The 21,800-nt window shown below is 39.0% G+C and overlaps 1 protein-coding gene across 2 annotated transcripts; it reads left to right on the forward strand.

The window, feature by feature from the left end:
- The first annotated feature begins 925 nt into the window (after positions 1-925).
- On the forward strand, positions 926-20,954 carry LOC136675375 (tyrosine-protein kinase Lyn-like). Of its 2 annotated transcripts, none has more exons than XM_066651881.1 (13): positions 926-1,063; positions 7,121-7,257; positions 7,778-7,832; positions 7,927-8,029; positions 8,407-8,505; positions 8,581-8,684; positions 9,171-9,320; positions 9,482-9,634; positions 14,044-14,226; positions 15,847-15,923; positions 17,107-17,260; positions 18,386-18,517; positions 19,956-20,954. In XM_066651881.1, exons 2-13 carry the CDS (start codon positions 7,126-7,128, stop codon positions 20,156-20,158), a joined length of 1,545 nt encoding a protein of 514 aa, XP_066507978.1. In that variant the 5' UTR covers positions 926-1,063; positions 7,121-7,125; the 3' UTR covers positions 20,159-20,954. The 2 variants fall into 2 exon arrangements, with proteins under 2 accessions (XP_066507978.1, XP_066507979.1); XM_066651882.1 differs by having other exon boundaries at positions 7,121-7,215.
- The last annotated feature ends 846 nt before the right edge of the window (positions 20,955-21,800 follow it).

Consider the following 21,800-nt stretch of genomic DNA (forward strand, 5'->3'; position numbering starts at 1 on the left):
TGGCCACTATCCTGCAAGAAGAATGGCTTCAAATCCCTCTGACCACTGTGCAGGACTTGTGTATGTCATTCCCAAGACCAACTGACGCTGTATCGGCCGCAAAAGGAGGCCCTACACCGCACTAATAAATTACTGTGGTCTAAAACCAGGCGTTTCACTGTCATTGTCCAACCCCTGTATATATACACGCTATACACCTAAAATCATAGCTTAAACAAGTTCAACAAAAATTTTACTTTTTACTATATGTACTCTCTCTTCCTGGTGGTGGTGTGTTATTGTGTGTTGCCATGGTTCAAGTGGATCAGACACAGTAGTGGCTGACCTGAACTGACGATAGTCCACCACACAAAAATACCCAGCTAAAAGAGTCCTGTGGGCAGCATTCTGTGCGCACTAATGAAGGACATGAGGATGATGAATACAAATGTGCAGCAACCAATAATCTAGATAGGTTAGGTGTGTCTATTCTGCAGTGAGGGTGCAAAGTATTTAAAAACTTCAGCAGCCCTGCTGTGTCTGATCCACTCATGCCAGCAACACACATTAACACACCACCACCAGGTCAGGGTCAGTACAGCACTGAGAATGTTCCACTAACCAACAATACCAGCTCACAAAGTTTAACAAGCAACAGATAGAGTGTGTACAAAGTGCGCCTGTAAGAGATGTAGAGCTGATAAAATGGACAGTGAGTGGTATACATTATTCTAGACATTTGTACAGAAAACATACTACACTTCAGATAAATGGTTTTAAATAATATGTGACTTAGATGCTTAAAATGACGCTGAATATGAGGGGAAGGACCACTCTAGGGATTTATAACCCTGTTAATGTAAGAGGTTGAGTCCGTGTATGCAAATCCAGAGAGAACAGCAGGAAGTTACACCAGGTTGAGTTTGTTCCTCTTTCTGCTGTCAGTCCAGCTCTCACTTTAATGATCCGAGACGTGAGGACAAAACTACGGGTTCTTTCAGCGACTAAACCGGACACGTTAAACCCCCTTTAACTTCATATTTCTAAATGCGCCAGAACTTTTAAACTTCTTGGTACTTCACAGGTAAGTTCACTGTTTTATTGTATTCTCTCTCTCTCTCTCTCTCTCTCTCTCTGTCTATCGCTGTGTAATTGGTCAGTCTGTTATCACGTACACATTAAGTTACTGTAAATCGAGTACAGTTAAAATCCTAGTCGAATTTGTTAGAAACGAAAGAGAATCGAAATATATATATATATTAATGTCGAAAAAATAGGTAAAGTCGGATAAAAAAATATTTTAACGGAAAACACCGTAAGTGGCAGTTACCTCATAAATAGTCTTTCACTCTACACTATGTTCATATTCGTCTTTTATGATTATATATCTTTATTTTTAGATATATTTTATGAGGTTAGTGTGAGAATTGTTAATGTTAGCTACTTTACAGCCTGAAAGACCTGTCTTTGGAACTGTATTCCGTTACAACTAAAGTAGAAAACGGCCGTTAAATAGAACCCCTGACCGTTGACTAGCATTATAGCCTGCTAATTACATTTCACCCTGGCCCGGGGTTAACCAGGAAAGATGGGGGGAGGGGGGGGGGCGGGCTGTTGAAGTTCCCAAAGGAGCCTGAGTGGGGGCCATTTTCTTACCCTCAGAAAATCTGGAAAATGTAAAACCTGCTTATGTTATAATATTGCTATTTAATACAGTGCTGAGTTGATTCTATGTAAGTTTTAATTCTATCAACCTGTGAAGAAATGGCAGTTGACAGTTTTCATATTTAAAAATCCCAATATTGGTGTCCAGGAAACACAATTTCTGTGTTACTTCAGTTTGAAATGAAAAAGTGAATCCATCAGTTTGTATACTACTGTCCTATTATAATAGCTATGCTGTGTATTACTCAGTAGTTAGCTTTTGTGGCGAGTGGTTTCTCCAAGGCTCCTGAAGTAGTATGAGGATGATGGCATGAACGCACATGAAGTGTCAATGACTTAAATAAACTTTGCCCTTAAATACAAAGCTATTAGAAAGTGCGCTTTGTATGATGACAGTGAATAAATATGTTCTGGTTCCTCAAACAGGTTTTGATGGTAAAGCCCTTCCATAAATTCTATGATAAGAACGGTTTATGTTTTGTTGTTTTTTTTTTTTTTTCTTTTAAGGACCTCCACATAATGTGTGGTACCCTGGGATGGATTGGCGCACCGTTAAGAGTCTGTGTCAGCCTTGTGCCCAGTGATTTTTCGTAGGCTCCTGACCCACCATGACCCTGAACTGGATTAGCAGTTACAGGCATTGATGAGTGAATATATTGGCAGTAATGAAAGAGTAATAAAAGTGTAGAGTAGAAATGCCTGTGAAAGCAGAGGATTACAGAACTGCAGAACAATTGACAGTATGAAAAGTAGAATGGAAAAAAATTTGTTCAGACTTTTAATTAATTGCTTTTTTGTCAAAAAAGTTCAGCAAATTCAGTTTTTGATTTTGTTCTGGACCATTTTTGAATTTGGTTCATAGTTTGCTACACAACACTGTATTCAATAACTACTGAAATAGGAAGTGGCTATTCAATAGCACCGTTTATTCCATCCCATGCCTGACTAGTATTAGATTGTGATTATTGCTCATTCTAGTCTGTAAATTAATGAGAACCCCCTTGTGCAATGTCGTGAAGGTGCTGGAAGTGCAAATTTCACACCTGCACAAGGTTTGGCAAAGGTGTTGAGCCACAGTCTCCCTTACCTTATATAAATATGACATGTCACACTTCAAATGTAAAGAGTGAGCTAATAAATAAATAAATAAATAAATTAGAAACCCACAATTAAAAGCAGAAGTGGCAAAGTATCAATTCTTTATAGGATTTCTTTCAAATGTCTTCTCTTATCATCCCAAACTAGGGCTGGACAATAATTCAGTACCAATATATATCACGATATAAATGTTTCAGTAACAATGACATGATTTTTAAACACATGTTCAATATTTCAATATACATTATTCACAGCATCTGTCACTGACTGACGGCCATTACAGGTCACTGCCAGTTCCACAGTCCTCAGTTTGGAAGTTAGTTTAAAAATATTAATATTGACAAAGCCAATAGGTGTATGTTTGATGGTGATGTCGTGTTTCTTGTTTGTTCTGGGCAGTTTTTCAGTGGCTTCTTCAGTGGTTTATATCGATATTGGGGTTATATCATATTGGCTGTTTTAGAACGATATGGTGGTAGATGTTCGCCATATTGTCCAGCCATATCTCACACCATCCTCAGAGGTGTCTTGTGAAGCAGAACTGTTTGGAAAATATTTACATTCTGGACCTGATTTGGCCACCTCTGTTTAAATATAACATTTTCAGTGAACAGACGGTTAATAGTTAGACGTTCACACAAAACAGAAGGACACTCGTTTATAGACTGTGATCAAAGTAAATAAAAATAACTCAGTTACTAATATAGTTAGTAGTGACCACATTTTAAAGAACAAAGTTCAGTCAAATGTGTACATTAAAGAAGAGCATGGAGGAACTGGCAGTGACCAAACGTTGTCAAAAAAATGTGTCAAAGGGGTTCTTTACACCATGCCTCAGAAGAAGGTTTCTCTTCACATTTTGTTTTATTTAAAACGTTAATTTAGGGAACTGCAAGAGGTTGCTGGGCGTTATGTTTAAGAGCCTGATTTGAAAGGCATACGAGATTTAATAGCATTTTCGGGATAAAGGACGCCAGAGTGATTTGCATATCTGAAGACCTCAGAAATGATGAGGTCTGTATTAAAGACACATTGTACAATACCTTTATAAATGTAGATCTCTGAAATCGTTTGGAAGTACTTCATTTATGAGATAACCTTAAGCTGTTGGGGATCAATTAACTGCTGAAAGTATCTCAGCTGCGCTTCATTATTGAGAATATTAATGTTCGGAGTTGATCTTTTGGTTTGAAACTGAACCACAGAACATTGGTAAGTCTGTGTTTTTCTTTGTAACGTGCAGTTTCCTTTTTAGAAGCTACAGAATATCAGTAAATTCAGAGTGGCTCAGGGAATAATCGAATGAGGCAGATTTTCTACCTCAGCTATGTTTTCATTTTTGTCTTCGCCTTGATCATTTTGCTACGCTTGTCAGTTGTGATTTCATGGCCACTGGTCACACTTGCCACATGGATTCTAACAGTACTTGAAAAAGAAATAAATCCATTGATGCTCTGGACTACTCTAAGCATCAACTTATTTTTTCCATTCAGTGTCTGTTTCCATCTGTTAAAATGAGTGGAAATGTAAACGTATTCTTAACGTATTCAACATGGCTAAAGGTGGTCATAGACTCATCAGTAACAAGTCTAGAACTTATACATTCCAAGACAACACTTTATACTGTAAAGGAAGCAGTCTGTGCTTTTTAAAAACCAAAATTCCAACCCTCAGTGTTGAATTGTGTTACAGACAGAGAAACTATTCCAAAATTGATTCACTTCCTCTACAGTTCTGCTGCCCAATCTTGTGTAAGACTGCAACATAAACACTCTTAAAAATAAAAGTTCCTCTGCGATTCTCGGCTTAGACGTGTGATTCAGGGAAAAAAGCCTTTTACAGGAATATTAGACTTTACGTTATGTAGAGTTTCTCTATATGTTTTAAAATGTAGGTGAATAAGGATGCAACTAAATTTTGCCAAAACATACATTTTCAAGAATTGTTAAAGTGGCTCTTTTTGTTTGGGTCAGAAGAGAAACAGTTATTAAAATACGCTAATGTCAGAATGCGCTGAATGTAAATCCACGTCAGAATGTAACTTGTGAAATGTAAAGTGGAATGACACGAGCAGATGTGTGTTTTTTGATTTTCAGCTTTTTGGCCAAAATGTGTACGTTAAGTTTCTTTTATCCAGTGTTTTTATTTTATTTTTTTAAATTTGGTTGAGTGTGTCGTTACATCCCATAACATAAGCGTGAACTTAATAAAAAAGCCATACGTCTGTGCTCTTTCAGGGTTCAGAGCACCTGCAGTGGGCTGAAGGCCGCTGAGTTTTCATTGCAGCCTGTTGCGTCTGTTGTCTGCTTTCTGTCCTTCCTGTCGGTCTGAAAGCCACAAGCAGACCGGCTGAAAGGAGGAAATATGCAGCTTCAGTGGCCTGCATATTGTCACACACACTAATCTGCCGATATTGCCTTGCTACCAGCTTCCTGCAGCTGTCTAAAAATACAGGCACGTCCAATTGGCACAAGCTCTGAGAGCGGCAAACTTCTGAATGTACTCTTACACAACTGTGGAAAACTCCCTGTCTAAAGCAGTCAATAACCAAAATGTGGTGAATGCAGTACGTAGTGCAGTGCAAACCTCAAAACAAAATCTAAAGTTGTCAGCTAAAATTAGCATAGATTTAAGTAGGGGTTAACACATTGGTGTCAACACAAAAGGCAAACCACAAGGCAAACCTTGCTAATGTGTTTATTAGCATAGAGGGTTAACATTTAAGTATATGTTGTCTCCGGATGTCTTTTATAGCGTACACTCTTCGTGGGTTCTATATTAATGGAAATATATATTTAAGAACAATACGTTTTAAATGGAGCTTATAGAACTATCATTTTGGTGAAAGTGTTCTTCAAATTTATGAAGAATGTGGTATTTGTTTATTTTTATTAAAATGTAGTGGGATTCACAAGCATTTACTTAGTCTTAAAAAAACATGTAGTTCCATACATTTACTATTTAACACAAAAGTAGCAAAACATTCAAGCGAAAGTGTACTTAAGTTGGACAAAGCAAACGTTTTCTTGTCAGATTTCATTTTTGGGTTAAGAGAGACCACTACAACAAAACTAGGTCACCTGGACCACAATCAGTATTAGCTGACTAAGAGAGCTGTAAAAGGTGTATAGAGGACTTTAGCTGAAAGATGATAGTAAAGCAACATCGTTTGCCGCGTTACGGGAATCATGTGAATCGGCCGTATCAGTTTAATAAAAGTGTAATTTCGGGAACTGTCATAAAGTCAGACTACGTTTGACTCTTCTTTAGATTTACACTGCGATCAGTAATTGAGGTTAATTAAGCTAACAATGTATGGGAAATGAAAATTACCTTCATATGTCATACACTTGTCCTGATATTCTTATCTGGCTTTATTACATTAATTATCTATTAAAATGGACAATGGGACGTGACAGAGCTAAAAAATATTAGTAGCAGCCATTAAGACAATCTTTATTTGACGATCTGTATTAATATGTCTATTGTTTCACACTTTCAGCACTTGAAAAAAATGCAGGGTGATGAATTTTTCACACTTGGTTTTGGTTTGCGTAGTGTTTAAGTCTCTCTTCAACCCGTTAGCCTTGCGTTTAAATATAGACTTATGAAAGCAGTAAATATGTCGTCAACAGTAAACCTATAGTATGGCACTAAATTATATATCTATTGAATTTGCTCTGTATTCACTTTTGAAATTGTAATTCTGTATTTGTTAATATTGATAAATACTTTATGGTCTTAAGGAGGAAGTATGACGTATATCTTCATGGTTTATCATCAGACACATATTGTTATTGATTTACACACAGTGGGTCACTTTTTGCTGGAATGTAACTGGGTGATACTAGTTACTGATTGAACAGTGGTTACTAATGGGTAAACAGAGCGTGGCATCCATCGTGCTTTTCCTTGAGTGACATTTTGGTGGTTTCCCTAAACATATTATGGCTGAAATGATTTAAATACAGCTTCCTGTAATTTACACATTTTATTTGTTGTCTTAAATTCATGAGGTTTTCATAAATATATAAAGTTCATGAGCTACAAATGGTTTTACGTTTTAATGTAATACGTTTATCTTATTTATTGTCATGTGTATGTCCACTAGTGTGGAGTAGTGTTCAGCTGAATGCATCGTTGATTTGATACTAGTTGAAACCAGTTGTTTGGTAGTAAATGTGTTGCTGGAAGGTGAATGGAGGCAGTATAAACACAGCCATAGAGAATCTTTCTAGTTTGACCACTTTTATTGTTTGAACAACATCACAAAATGTAATACTCACTGCTTGCACATTAATTACTTGTAGGATATGTGTTTGTTTACTATGACTTCCCTGCATTAACATAGTGTTTTTCTTGTTTCTGTCACTAACAGAAATCATGGGTTGTAAAAAATCCAAGCTTGAGGATGGCCAGAATGGAGGCATGCTAGGCGTAAAGAAGCGTGATTCTCTACGTGCTGACAAAACGGTATATGTGAGAGATCCAACCTCCCCTAAACCACACACTATAGTAAGTAGCGAGTCAGGAGTGAGAAAGCACCAAAGTCTTCTCATGTGTCTAGCACTTCTAGAGGCCAATGTATTTTATAGTCAAAATCAGATATGACTATAGCTCAGGAGTGCATGTAAATAGAGGTGCTAGAGCTTGTGGACAAAGTCATAAATTAGTTATAAACTTGTCACGCTATAAATAGGAATCAGTATGCATGTTGTTTAAAAGTCCAACAGATATCTGTCAATCATAAACTACACACTTATCTGTGTAAAGAGGGTGGGGCTTATAGGTACATATTCTCCAATGACTGATCAGTTTTTTTCTGGAATTGCTTATAAATTCATCCCTTGTGATTTTTGGGAAAGGTGTGGACAAACCAATCAGAGTCTGTAGTTTATCATTAGAGCGCCATATTACTGAGGACATATTAACACATGAATGTTTAAATATACCAAGCCTGAATGCATATGTATCATTAAACCACAATCGTTTTTTTGCTGCTGCTCAGTTTTAAACTGTTGCTTTTCAATTGCAGAACAATTCTCTCCCCCCAGGACTCCTGCCTGGTCAGATGTTCCAAAAAATGGAAGGTCTGGTGTCATTAAAGTTTTTGACATTTCTGTCCACATTCATTGAATTCATTTACGTACAGGTAGAATAAAACACGTTTCTTTTTTTCCACAGAGCAAAACGAGGGTAAAATAGTCGTCGCTCTGTATCCATACGAGGCTATGCATCCTGATGATTTGGGATTTAAAAAAGGGGAAAAGCTGAGAGTTCTTGAAGAGTAAGGGCACATATGTTTTGTTTAAACTGAAAGATTTCCTGCTCATTTTTGGCTTGGCTGAGCTTGTTTTAATTATTTTTTTAGGTTCCAGTGTAAGTTAAGTATTGTTTCAGTGCCACAACCCTGACCTCTTGTTTCTGAGTGTGACAATGGTCACATAAAGACATAAAGGCATATATTTAATTTGGGATGGCTTCTATCAGTGTACTTTATCACAGCTGAGGTGTTAATAGAATCATTTTTGAATTTGAGCTACTAAACTATGCTAAGCTATGCTAACTAAGCTATGACTTGGATAATTAATGGATTATCAACCTGCATGTAAGGTTTCTTGTCTAATAAATAATAACTGGGGCATATTTTGCTGTGTCTGACAGGCACAGAGACTGGTGGAAGGCCAGGTCGCTGACCACGAAGAAAGAAGGGTTCATTCCATCCAATTATGTGGCTCAGGTGGACACGATGGAGACGGAGGAGTAAGTGCAAACAAACCCCTGAATAATCTTTACCATCTTCCAGATGTCAGCATTCATTACACATTTGTTTTGCAGATGGTTCTTCAAGGACATTACTAGGAAAGATGCTGAGAGACAGTTATTAGCGCCCGCTAACAAGCCAGGTTCCTACCTCATACGAGAGAGTGAAACATCTAAAGGTTAGCTAACTTTCTTTGCTATAAATGTATTTGCTTTTATTTTAAAATTAAAAGCAGAGTTGGTTACAGTTTTTCTAACACCACTGGTCAAATGTGATGTGGTGTTAAATATAAATTATATTTTCATATGTATGTATAATTACATACAGCTGAAATATAGTATACTGTATCTCATATTGTATTATTTATGGTTGTTGTTTTCATATATATATATATATATATATATATATATATATATATAAACTAGCATTATTTATTCCTATTTATTATCAAGCTTATTTATATATTTATGTATTTTATTATATTATTTATTTCCCACATTTGTATTTTCCTTGGAGACTTGGAGTTTCTTGAAGGTTATGACTGACTCTTTAGTTCTGAACTTTATATAGCTCTCTCACTCATTTACATAAACTGGAGCCACACAGCCGGGTTTTATCTGTATCAGCATGTCTCTGATAAGACTCTTTTGATTCTATTTTACAGGAAGTTATTCACTCTCGATCCGGGATGTTGGACAGCAGGGTCAAGATGTTGTGAAACATTATAAGATCCGCAGCCTGGATAATGGCGGCTACTACATATCCCCCAAAATCACATTCCCCGATATCATAAAATTGATACATCATTATCACAGTGAGTTTCATGGAGCTCTTTAGAGCTGTGAACTGGGTGAAGGTTCAACCATAACGTTTTTGCATTATTTGTCATTTTGAGAAACATTAGCCTCGGTGTTGTGTGTAACTTCCCTTTCTTTAGTGAACAGAGAATTTCAAGGGTGTGTGTTTTTTACACAGAACAAGCAGATGGACTCTGTCGTAAACTAGAAAGGCCCTGTGAGAAGCCTAAAGCTCAGAAGCCATGGGATAAAGACGCCTGGGAGATCTCCAAGGAGTCCATCAAGATGGTGAAGAAGCTTGGTGCAGGGCAGTTTGGAGAGGTCTGGATGGGTGAGTGGAACAATTCTGATTTTGCAATCCATGTAAGACATAAGATCTAACTATGACATAAGACCTTTACATAAGTTTTTTTAAAATGGTCTTTTATTATCATGGTATAATTATAACAAATAAAAATAAATTAATAAAAATATGTCTGTCACGGGCGGCACGGTGGCGCAGCAGGTAGTGTCGCAGTCACACAGCTCCAGGGGCCTGGAGGTTGTGGGTTCGATTCCCGCTCTGGGTGACTGTCTGTGAGGAGTTGGTGTGTTCTCCCCGTGTCTGCGTGGGTTTCCTCCGGGTGACTGTCTGTGAGGAGTTGGTGTGTTCTCCCCGTGTCTGCGTGGGTTTCCTCCGGGTGCTCCGGTTTCCTCCCACAGTCCAAAAACACACGTTGCAGGTGGATTGGCGACTCGAAAGTGTCCGTAGGTGTGAGTGTGTGAGTGAATGTGTGTGTGTCTGTGTTGCCCTGTGAAGGACTGGCGTCCCCTCCAGGGTGTATTCCCGCCTTGCGCCCGATGATTCCAGGTAGGCTCTGGACCCCCCGCGACCCTAAAATTGGATAAGCGGTTACAGATAATGGATGGATGGATGGTTACAGATAATGGATGGATGGATGGATGTCTGTCACTTTTGCTTAAGACCTATATAAAACATATTTTGTCAGTTTGCGATTAATGACAGAAATTACTCCACTATTCCTTTAAAGATATGCTCAAATTTAGCTGTCTTGACAGTTCAGATTCATAAAAGCAACATTAGGGTGACCAGATCTGAGATGGTGAAAAAGAGAACACGTCTCAGGGGGGGTCCTTTACATCTTTATTTGCTACACATGGGAAAACATGGGATTTTCTTTTTTAATTCATCCGAGAACTTAGATTTCCGTTTCGGCATAGCTGCTCGAGATGAGGGTGGGTACATGAGCTTTGCCTGACGTAAACAAGGACTACTGACGTGCAGACTGACCAATTAAATGTTTATAGAGAAGGTTATCGACCAATAACGGTAGCTCTACAGTCAGACCGTCCAATCAGAAGATTTTAGGCTACTTCACCACACCCTCTTCTCACTCAAGCGAACCAATCGGAGTAGGGGAGGGCGGGACTAGTTTGTGAAGGAAACACTTCTCGAAGTTCTATGTAAACTCTAGAAAAACAACATCCCTGACGTGTGTGAAATTCCGCCCGGAAGTCTAAAAAAGAGGACATGTCCGGGTAAAAGAGGACGTCTGGTCACCCTAAGCAACATGCAATAGTGTAAGTTCTTAAATATTGGTTTCTACAGCAAAGTAACGTACAGTATGTTTCCCTTTTTATAACATTCAGTACGTTATTTTAGTGCAGAAGCCATAGTTTCATCACCTGCGCAGTGCACTACGTAGGAAGCACAGGGCTGTTTGAGACACAGCCTGCATGTCACTGCCGGGGCTGTCTGATGACGACAGATTTAAGCTGAGCATCTGATTGTTCACATTCATGGTACATGCCCCCGAATCAAACACATTGGATACAATCCAGGACCACATATAAAAATAACTCAAATCTGATTTGAAAAGATCTGACTTGACATGTCCCTGACACAGCCCCTGATTTGATTGAGTCACCACAGTATAATTACATTCAACATGTGAAATATGAATATTCATATTGATTGCTATTCATTGTAATTATTCAAAGCTTGTTTTTCAAGACATTTTGTGGTCCTTCTTGTGATGAAATTGATGGCACGTTTTCAAATGCTTCCACTGAAAAGATGTGAGGCTTTTCTTATGACAGGGACAATATTTCAACTCTTTCATATAACCAAAGACAACAGTCTTGGATTTATTTGTCAGACTGTCAGGAAACGTTTGGTGCTACTTGCTGGGATTTGCCTGGTTTATGACTCATTTTTTAGATTCTCAGAAAAGGTTTAGCACAGACGGCAAAAACTGCCGGTTCAGACTTATTCTTTAAAGCCTAAATTCGGATTAGCAACAATAGCCGGTAAGCGGCTTTAGGCGAGTGGTGCCGGTTCCTGTTGTGGGACTGGGTGGGCTAACTGCACCCACAGAGGTCTTATCGGTGGGATCTGAGAGGGAAGCTGTAGCGCAGTCGGAGGGGGATTTGCATTGGATGTCATTATTATTCATGCGGCTTCTTCCCGCTTGGCAGGCACGATGAATCGCAGGAAGCGGTCGACTTTGCAAATATACAAATGGAGTGGGGCCTCATACACTCAAGATGTTTCCTCTTGAACCTGTTACCAGTTCACTGCCACACACACAGGTTTATTACCCTTCATAGCGGCTGGATTTATGGGAAATATTCTGCACACTCTCGTTTGTTATGGCTTGGGCATGGCTCCATAACAAGCCTTTAATGGACGTATGGTTTAGTCAAAAGGTTTAGAATAATTTGCTACATCCATAATATATTCTCGTTATTGTGTAATGTGAAAATACATTTTTGCTGTGTCTTACTTAATTATTTCTGGTGATAACTACATTCCAAGTATAACATTTCAGTCCAAATGTTCCAAACAAACAGCCTGAATTAATTTTTACAGGAATATTTTCTTACCTCTTTTTGTAGGGGTAATTTTTGTTACTGTGCCTTTAAAACTGATTTACAGTGTCCCCTCGTTTTTCGCGGGGGATGCGTTCCAAGACCACACGCGAAAGTAAGAGGAAAGATATTTATATATTTAACGAGTATTTGGACTTTTAAACCCCTCCCTGTGCTGTTAACAACCCACCCTTTGCATTAAACAGTCGTTCTATAATGTTTTTCAGCTGGAACTACATGTGATATCCGAACAGTTTCTTTAATAGAGTCATTCCTAAGCTGTGATTTAGCGTCAGTAAATTTCACTCGGATGTGGACATGAACAATACATGTACTGTACGTAAGAAATACTTTTGGCTATTCATCTTTCACGGTTTTCCTAGATTTTCCCTCAATATTTGCGATATAACGGCCATAAGCCCCCTCGAATAAACCCGCCTATTACTGTATGTGATCTTCTGATTGGCCAGTCATTGTCATGCATCAGTCAGTAAATTTAGAAAAACGGCGATTTGGAAAGTGAAATTCTTTCTGGCGTCCTTGGTTTTCTACTTTAACAGTGAGGTTTCCCAAGACTGAGATGTCAGAACCTTTTTATACATTAACCTCAGACTGACTTGGATTCCAATTACTGTTGATTCCAAACATTTGATTGGCTGATGAAGCTTGAGGGACGTCATGAAGCTTAGATTCTCTCAGAAATGTCATGCTGACCACAACCTTCTAAGAGATGTCATTAGACTTTTAAGAATCAGGGGCAAATATCTCTTCACTTTTCTGTCATCTCAGCACTGATCAGCACCATGACTCACCATTACTGAGAAATAAAGGCGGTTTGAGAACACAGAAACACACATTTAACCGTGAGTGTTTGAAACGTAAAAGATAATATGTTCCAAACAACTATCTGCCAAGAAATATTTGGTGTCTGAAAATGAATCCTATTTTTCAATATGGCTGCTATAATTTCTAAGTGTATAATGTACTTGTGTCCATTTTCTAGACAAGTGTATGTCATAAGGTGCCAGAAAACTGTCAAAAAAGAAAGTCTTATTATAGATTACCATACGCTTAAGAGTTAAGAATTTGTTGCTCATTGGGTCATGGCATTGACTAACCTTATGTATGTCGATGCAAGCATCATCTGTGGTATTAAACGAGTTGTACTGTCATCACTGACTGTAACATCACTCACAAAAGGACTCATATCGGATCTTTTCAGAAATACAGATCACTACATAACGTAGTCACGCTGCAGGTTCCATCCATCCATCCATTATCTGTAACCGCTTATCCAATTTAGGGTCGCGGGGGGTCCAGAGCCTACCTGGAATCATTGGGCGCAAGGCGGGAATACACCCTGGAGGGGGCACCAGTCCTTCACAGACACACACACATTCACGGACACTTTTGAGTCGCCAATCCACCTGCAATGTGTGTTTTGGACTGTGGGAGGAAACCAGAGCACCCGGAGAAAACCCACATGGACACAGGGAGAACACACCAACTCCTCACAGACAGTCACCCGGAGCGGGAATCGAACCCACAACCTCCAGGCCCCTGGAGCTGTGTGACTGCGACACTACCTGCTGCACCACCGTGCCGTCCTAAGCTGCAGGTTGAAATGTATAAATAATGTTTTATTAGAGAATATTTTCTGTTACTTATTAGTGATTCAAGGTTTAGCTTCCGTTCAAAAAAGAAACTGAATTTCTCTTCTGAGGCAGAACGAAAGAGGAAAGCAACGTATTGAACAATTCGGTGGTTCTGTCTTCGCTGATATAAAGCTATGGTCAGCATTTCTCCCAGCCATTCGTCTGTGATCAAGAAAAGGGTCTTGTGAACATAAAAGCCTTTCCTGTTTTTCAGCCTACTATAACAACGCCACAAAGGTAGCGGTGAAGACCCTGAAGCCTGGAACCATGTCAGTGGAGGCTTTTCTGGAAGAAGCCAACCTGATGAAGACCCTCCAGCACGACCGGCTTGTGCGCCTTTACGCTGTTGTCACCAAATGTGAACCCATCTACATCATCACAGAGTTCATGGCCAATGGTACACGTCACAGTGTTTCTACATAGTTATGTTTCTTTAGGAATGATTCACACATTTCACCATTATTCTATTTTTTCCTGGTGGGTTTAGACTGTGAGAACCATTCAGTTGGGTTAACACAGGCCAGTGGACATACACACTTCCTTTTTATTTTTTATTTTTCTTGTTTTTTCATTTTCATTGCATCTTTAGTATGGATATATATTTTTAAATGCACACAAATTAATATCTGTGCGAATATAAAAGAACTGTCCAGGTAAATGAGACAGTAAGTTACTTCCTGCTCATCGCCGTTTTTAACACCAAAGAACTTACACTGCGGCCCAAAATCCAAATAATCTCACACACATTCATTGTCTGGGCTTTGCCTTCTCCTGTGTATAGCTTCTTTATTTGAATTGCCTGTGCTCTTAATTTGTTTCATTACAAGTTTCTTGCCAGCTTCCTTTGGCCATATGTTTTCAACAAAAGACACTGGATTGTTTTATATGTAATCTCAGAAATATGATTATGTATACAGGGTGAGCCATTTATATGGATACACCTTAATAAAATGGGAATGGTTGGTGATATTATCTTCCTGTTTGTGGCACATTAGTAGCACCTGAAACTATGGATACTGGAAGCCTGTGCTAGCCTTTCTCCTGTGGTGTTGCTATCAGTGTGTGAAGAGTGGAGAAGAGGGTTGCATTGACAATCCAACACAATGGGCAGCACTTTAAACACATTTTATAAGTGGTCAGAAACTTGTAAATAACTCATGAAAGAATGAAGTTACGTTAAAACGTACAAGCGCACTGTTGTTTTTCTTGTTAAATTCCCAATAAGTTTGATGTGTCACATGACCCTCTTTCCATTGAAAAAAACTAAAGTTGGATCCAAAATGGCCGACTTCAAAATGGCCATCATGGTCCCCACCCATCTTGAAAAGTTTCCCCCCTCCCATATACTAATGTGCCACAAACAGGAAGTTAATATCACCAACCATTCCCATTGTATTAAGGTGTATCCATATAAATGGCCCACTCTGTATATTGGATGTAAGGCTGTTTTTGATTTGAAATGAGGATTTATCTCTGACTTTTACACAGTTTACTCTATAACAGCTACAACTGTTTACACAGTATTAGAAACGCATCAGAGCCTTTCGGCACACTTGGTAACTGCAGACGTGCAGAAGCACATACTTTTATTCAAATCACTGCTTGATCAGGCGTCAGTAGAGTGTTGTTTTCCGAATCCTGTTTTTAAAAATTCAAATGATATAAGCCCAACATAAAAGTAAATATGTTTATGGCTATGTGACATTGTTTAACCAAATGAACTGGCTGTTGCCACTGGGATAATGGCTGATACAAAAAGCCTTCAACACCCTCTCAGGCAGCCATCTATAATGAGATACAAACTGTCACAGAATATTTGTAATTTCCTTCAGTTGAAGCTAATAATAATGGCTGTGCTACACTATCATCATATACTGTCAATGATGTAGTCGCACAACAGCTGTAAAGTCAATGCATCTCCACAGCATACTTCTTCTTCTTCTTCTTTTTTTATATATATTTATATTCTTTGTCACACCCCTCCCTCTGAGTTGTGAATATTTTCTCCCGTTGCCAGGCAGCCTGTTGGACTTCTTGAAAAGTGACACTGGCTCTAAACAACAGCTGCCCAAACTCATCGATTTTTCAGCTCAGGTAAAGTAAAATAAAACAATACACCAATGTCCTTTTAAAATCGTCAGTCTTTTAAACCAGCGACTCTAGCGTCTGCACGTTCTTCCTCTTTTCTAATCTGTTGTAACGCATCAGGCACCAGGCTTGTGTTTTCTGTGCATTATTTGGAAACAGATGCTGATGTCACATTTTCCATTGCTTGAAAAAAGAGGAACCGTGACTGATTATTTTGCACCAAGCTTTCTCACTCACACAAAGGAAAGTGTTATCTTTGTGTGTGTGTGTGTGTGTGTGTGTAGGAAATTTATAATTCAGTGAACTTTTAAATGTAAAAATAACCATCATTTAAATTTTTATGGCTGAACTCTGAATTCTGATTTCTCCAAAGCTCTGCACATTTTAGTCATGAATTTATTATTTTTGAAACGAAATGGAGAAACGTCGCCCATTAAAGGTACTAGGCATTACAATATTTACTTGTATGACATTAAATATATATAAATATATATATATATATATATATATATATATATATATGTATATATATATATTAAGCCAAAATGGTCAGAGGACATGGACATGTTTCCATTTATGTTTTATATTTATTGTTGATAGTAAAAAACAATACAAAAACAATGGTATCATTGCAACAAACTCAGCACACTCGGAGGAGAACACGCTAATCACGCTGTTTTGCTACAAGGCTAAAAGCTAACTATCTTTCGCTATAGTCTTAGACAACTGTGTCTTTATATGTTTTCCTGATTCCTGATTCAGCTTTCAAAGACCTCAGGAATGACTCATGATGAGGCTAATAACCTAAAACAAATGAACTGTTATGATTCCGAGAAACGGAGGGATTTCAGGTCCCAGTGCTAAACTGTTTTTGAAGCTCTTCTAGAGGAACACCTCGACTGGGAGTTGCACATCCTGTTTTAGAGAGTGAAAGAGAACACTAAAAGAGAAGTGAGACCCTATTTTTGTCCATGCATGGACGACAAGACTGTCTTAGCTCAGCTAAAATTAAACCAGTTCATATTTACTCTTTTTTATTTACACTTTCTTGAGTTTCAAAGCCATTGCGTGCACATGAACACTAAGTGACCCTTTTCAGTATGAGTAAGTGTGTGTGTAGCATTAGGTTAATGTGTTTTACTTTGCCTCATGTGTGTGTGTGTGTGTGTGTGTTTGCTTGTTTGTGCAGATAGCAGAAGGCATGGCCTACATTGAGAAGAAGAATTACATCCACCGGGACCTGAGAGCAGCCAATGTGCTGGTGTCTGAAAGCCTGCTGTGTAAAATCGCTGATTTCGGCCTGGCCCGAGTTATCGAGGACGACCAGTACACGGCCCGAGAAGGTGGGAGCGGTAGTCTTCATCACGCTGTGTGAATGTACAGATAAATATCCAACAGAAATAGCAGTATTTCCATTTTTTTTTTCTAGAAAGTAAATATAACCATTCATTCATTCATTATCTGTAACCCTTATCCAGTTCAGGGTCGCGGGGGGTCCAGAGCCTACCTGGAATCATTGGGCGCAAGGCGGGAATACACCCTGGAGGGGGCGCCAGTCCTTCACAGGGCAACACAGACACACACACACACACACTCACACCTACGGACACTTTTGAGTCGCCAATCCACCTCCCAACGTGTGTTTTTGGACTGTGGGAGGAAACCGGAGCACCCGGAGGAAACCCACGCAGACACAGGGAGAACACACCACACTCCTCACAGACAGTCACCCGGAGGAAACCCACACAGACACAGGGAGAACACACCACACTCCTCACAGACAGTCACCCGGAGCGGGACTCGAACCCACAACCTCCAGGTCCCTGGAGCTGTGTGACTGCGACAACTACCTGCTGCGCCACCGTGCCGCCCTAAATATAATCATGAGAATATATTATTATAAATATAAAACGTACAAAATACTTACGAAATAAATACGTACAAATCATATGAAATATTAGCTTGTCATTATGAGTCATAGTGAGATATGAGACACGTATGATGATATATTTGTTAAGATTACTATTAGTTTTTAAAGTATAATAACACAATAATTACAACATATACTTGACTCATTACTGTGATTGTAATTCAAATATAAATATAATGGGTTTCTAGTTTTCTTAATACTTCTAAATGATTAAATCCTACTCTTTTAGGGGTTTATGGTTTTTAATAATGTTACTATTCATTTGAAGGAGTATCCAGCTCTATTCTGCACTTCACTTAAACTGTGTCTGTGACCTACACCTCTCAGAGGGCTGTGTGTTGTGTATTCAGCGTTTTTCGCCTGAGTTTTGGAGGTCGTTCTCCACTCAAGCCGTAGACCACTCGAGGTGCAAGTGCTGAGATAGAGCTTTTTCTTCTGTGAGTGTGTGTTCTCAGCACACACTCACTTCACACCCCCCGCTCCTGTGTGACCCGTGCGTGAAGTGAAGTGAACACTGTGTGTGGTGACTGTGTTGCAGGAGCCAAGTTCCCCATCAAATGGACGGCTCCCGAGGCCATAAACTACGGCTCCTTCACCATCAAGTCTGACATGTGGTCTTTTGGAATCCTCATTTACGAGATCATCACGTACGGAAAAATCCCGTATCCAGGTGAAGTAACAGGGCTGTGGAATGTGATTAAACATCTAAATGACTCCCTAACCCTCTTCGTTTGGCTTGTTCTGGACATTATTACTGACCAGTGCAACAGTAGAGACTAGCTTTTAAATATATATCGCCCTCTACTGGTAGAAAGCAGAACCAAACAGAATAAGAGTCTTGCTTTTCTTTTATAACCCTCTGTCTCTCTCTTTCATATTATAATATTTTATATATAATATAACAATATAAATACTAATAATAAATAATACATATTCATAATATTATGAATATCATATTATTATATAATAATGATGCCAGTTTTCATTATATATATGAGATAAATGAATAGTGAGAATGTTTAGCTGTCACACTCTGATTTCTTTTCTCTCTCTCTCTCTCTCTCTCTCTCTCTCTCTCTCTCTCTCTCACTATCTATCTTTCTCTCACTCTCTCTCACTCTCTCTCTCTCTCACACACTCTCTCTTTCTCTCACTCTCTTTCACTCTCTCTCTCTCTCTCACACTATCTCTCTTTCTCTCTCTCACTCTCTTTCACTCTCTCTCTCTCTCACTATCTATCTTTCTCTCTCTCTCTCTCTCTCACTATCTCTCTCTCTCACACACTATCTCTCTTTCTCTCTCTCACTCTCTTTCACTCTCTCTCTCTCTCACTATCTATCTTTCTCTCTCTCTCTCTCTCTCTCACTATCTCTCTCTCTCACACACTATCTCTCTTTCTCTCTCTCACTCTCTTTCACTCTCTCTCTCTCTCACACTATCTCTCTTTCTCTCTCTCACTCTCTTTCACTCTCTCTCTCTCTCACACTATCTCTCTTTCTCTCTCTCACTCTCTTTCACTCTCTCTCTCTCACACTATCTCTCTTTCTCTCTCTCACTCTCTTTCACTCTCTCTCTCTCTCTCACTATCTATCTTTCTCTCTCTCTCTCTCTCACTATCTCTCTCTCTCACACGCTATCTCTCTTTCTCTCTCTCACTCTCTTTCACTCTCTCTCTCTCTCTCACACTATCTCTCTTTCTCTCTCTCACTCTCTTTCACTCTCTCTCTCTCTCACTATCTATCTTTCTCTCTCTCTCTCTCTCTCACTATCTCTCTCTCTCACACACTATCTCTCTTTCTCTCTCTCACTCTCTTTCACTCTCTCTCTCTCTCTCACACTATCTCTCTTTCTCTCTCACTCTCTATCTCTCTTTCTCTCTCACTCTCTATCTCTCTCTCACTATCTATCTTTCTCTCACTCTCTATCTCTCTCTCACTATCTATCTTTCTCTCTCTCTCTCTCTTTTTCTCTCTCACTCTCTCACTATCTATCTTTCTCTCTCTCTCTCTCTCTCACTATCTCTCTCTGTCTCTCTCTCTCTCTCTCTCTCTCTCTCTCTCTCTCTCTCTCTCACTCTCTCTCTCTCTCTCTCTCTTTTGTCTTTGCAGGGATGAGTAATGGTGAGGTGATGACCTCAGTGCAGCGTGGTTACCGCATGCCTCGTCCAGAAAACTGTCCATCTGAGCTGTACGACATCATGAGCAGTTGCTGGAAGAATAAACCAGAAGACCGTCCCACATTCGACTACATCCAAAGCGTCCTGGACGACTTTTACACAGCCACAGAGGGGCAGTACCAGCAGCAGCCCTGATGACTAGATCACTGGATTTTACACACTGGACACAGGAAAATACACTGTACATTGTCCAGCAGCCATGAGGACCACCACAGACCATTACACAGTGACCACACTTTATGGAGTGTATACTGTACACTGCCCAGGAGCCATGAAGAATGCCGCTGACCACTCGACGCAGTGTATTTACCGATATTTGCAATCTTTCAGCTTGCTTACACTGAAGCAAGAACAGACTGTTTCTTCAAATTGAAGTTCTATCTGCTTTTACCTGTAAATGATGCTTCAGTTCTGTGGTGTTTGGACTTTGTTGAATGTACTCAACTTCATCTTTAACTTTTAGGGACCACTGAGGCCTCGCGAACCCAGTCAGAAAGGAGATTTAGTTAAAGTTATATTAGATTTTCACTTCTGTTTAATGACATGACGGTGAGCTTGATCAAATCATATATTTAATGGAAGTTTTAACAGAATGTGTGCTGACTTAGCAATAATCACAGACTCATAAGAACACAAAATGCCTACAAACACCACTGTTTCCTCCAACAGAACAGTCATAAATCAGCAAAATAATTCATCAATAAAAATATGGAAACTGTTTTCACTTGTTCTCCAAGCACTCACACTAAAGTTGAAATGAAATTAATGAAGGCCCTGTATTTCTCTGTGTATTTACATTTAGGATCAAGTGTTTGTTAATGTTAATAATTCTTCTTTTCACATAAATTATTATTTTTATGTTAATCCTTTTATTTTGATTGACATTTCCTGTACATTTGTATATTGTTTTGATGAACTGATTAAACAAAGACCCAGAATAAAGATATATATATTTAAAAGTCTCTCAGCTGCCTTTTGTTACACCAGATCTACAACGTGAATTTATTCATTCATCATCTGTAAAATAATCTGTTTACATTCATTCATTCATTGTCTTTAAGTGCTTATCCAGTTCAGGGTGGCGGTTGGCGCAAGGCGGGAATACACCCTGGAGGGGGCGCCAGTCCTTCACAGGCCAACACACACACACACATTCACTCACACACTCACACCTACGGACACATTTGATTCGCCCATCCGCCTACTAAGTGCAACCGATTTTTATTTATATTTATTAATTACTTTTAAAATATTCAGACTTTTATTTTGACGGAAAATGTCGCTGGGATGTCATATGATTATTTAAATATGGTTGGTGCTGCGTCAACATCCATCCCCCGCCAGATCCTGTATCCCCGCTGACTTCTGCCGCATTGTCATCAAATATACATATTATATGCAACATATAGAAATATTATAGTAATTAAAACAGATTAATTGAAAGCGCTCATGTATTTTGTTCCTTAAGAGAGCGTAAATGAACGCATAGGCTTCATGAAAATTGCATTAGTGTTTGATAAAAATAATGTGTCTTTCCCTCGCTTTTTATGTGATTTACGTGCGGGGTTTCTGGGTCTATTTATAACTTAAATAATAATAATTAGTGGAAAGATAGCGGCTGTGACATTTTTAAACAGGCGGGAAATGGCTACCTAAAGGTCCTCTGGTGCCTGTTTGCGCAAGGGGGTTTCGTTTATACAACACCAACACAGCGAGTGGGGCTCTATCCCAAATAGTATCCTTGTGCCCTATATAGGGCACTATATAAGTGGCGAGA

The sequence above is a fragment of the Hoplias malabaricus genome, chromosome X1 (assembly GCF_029633855.1).
Source record: "Hoplias malabaricus isolate fHopMal1 chromosome X1, fHopMal1.hap1, whole genome shotgun sequence".
Lineage (NCBI taxonomy): Eukaryota > Metazoa > Chordata > Actinopteri > Characiformes > Erythrinidae > Hoplias > Hoplias malabaricus.

Bases quoted from the DNA above. Each gene is read 5' to 3' on its own strand.
- LOC136675375 (XM_066651881.1), top strand. From the start codon at position 7,126: ATGGGTTGTAAAAAATCCAAGCTTGAGGATGGCCAGAATGGAGGCATG. The intron at 8,506-8,580 runs GTAAGTGCAAAC...TTTGTTTTGCAG, and splicing joins GACACGATGGAGACGGAGGA to ATGGTTCTTCAAGGACATTA. The intron at 14,227-15,846 runs GTACACGTCACA...TCCCGTTGCCAG, and splicing joins CACAGAGTTCATGGCCAATG to GCAGCCTGTTGGACTTCTTG.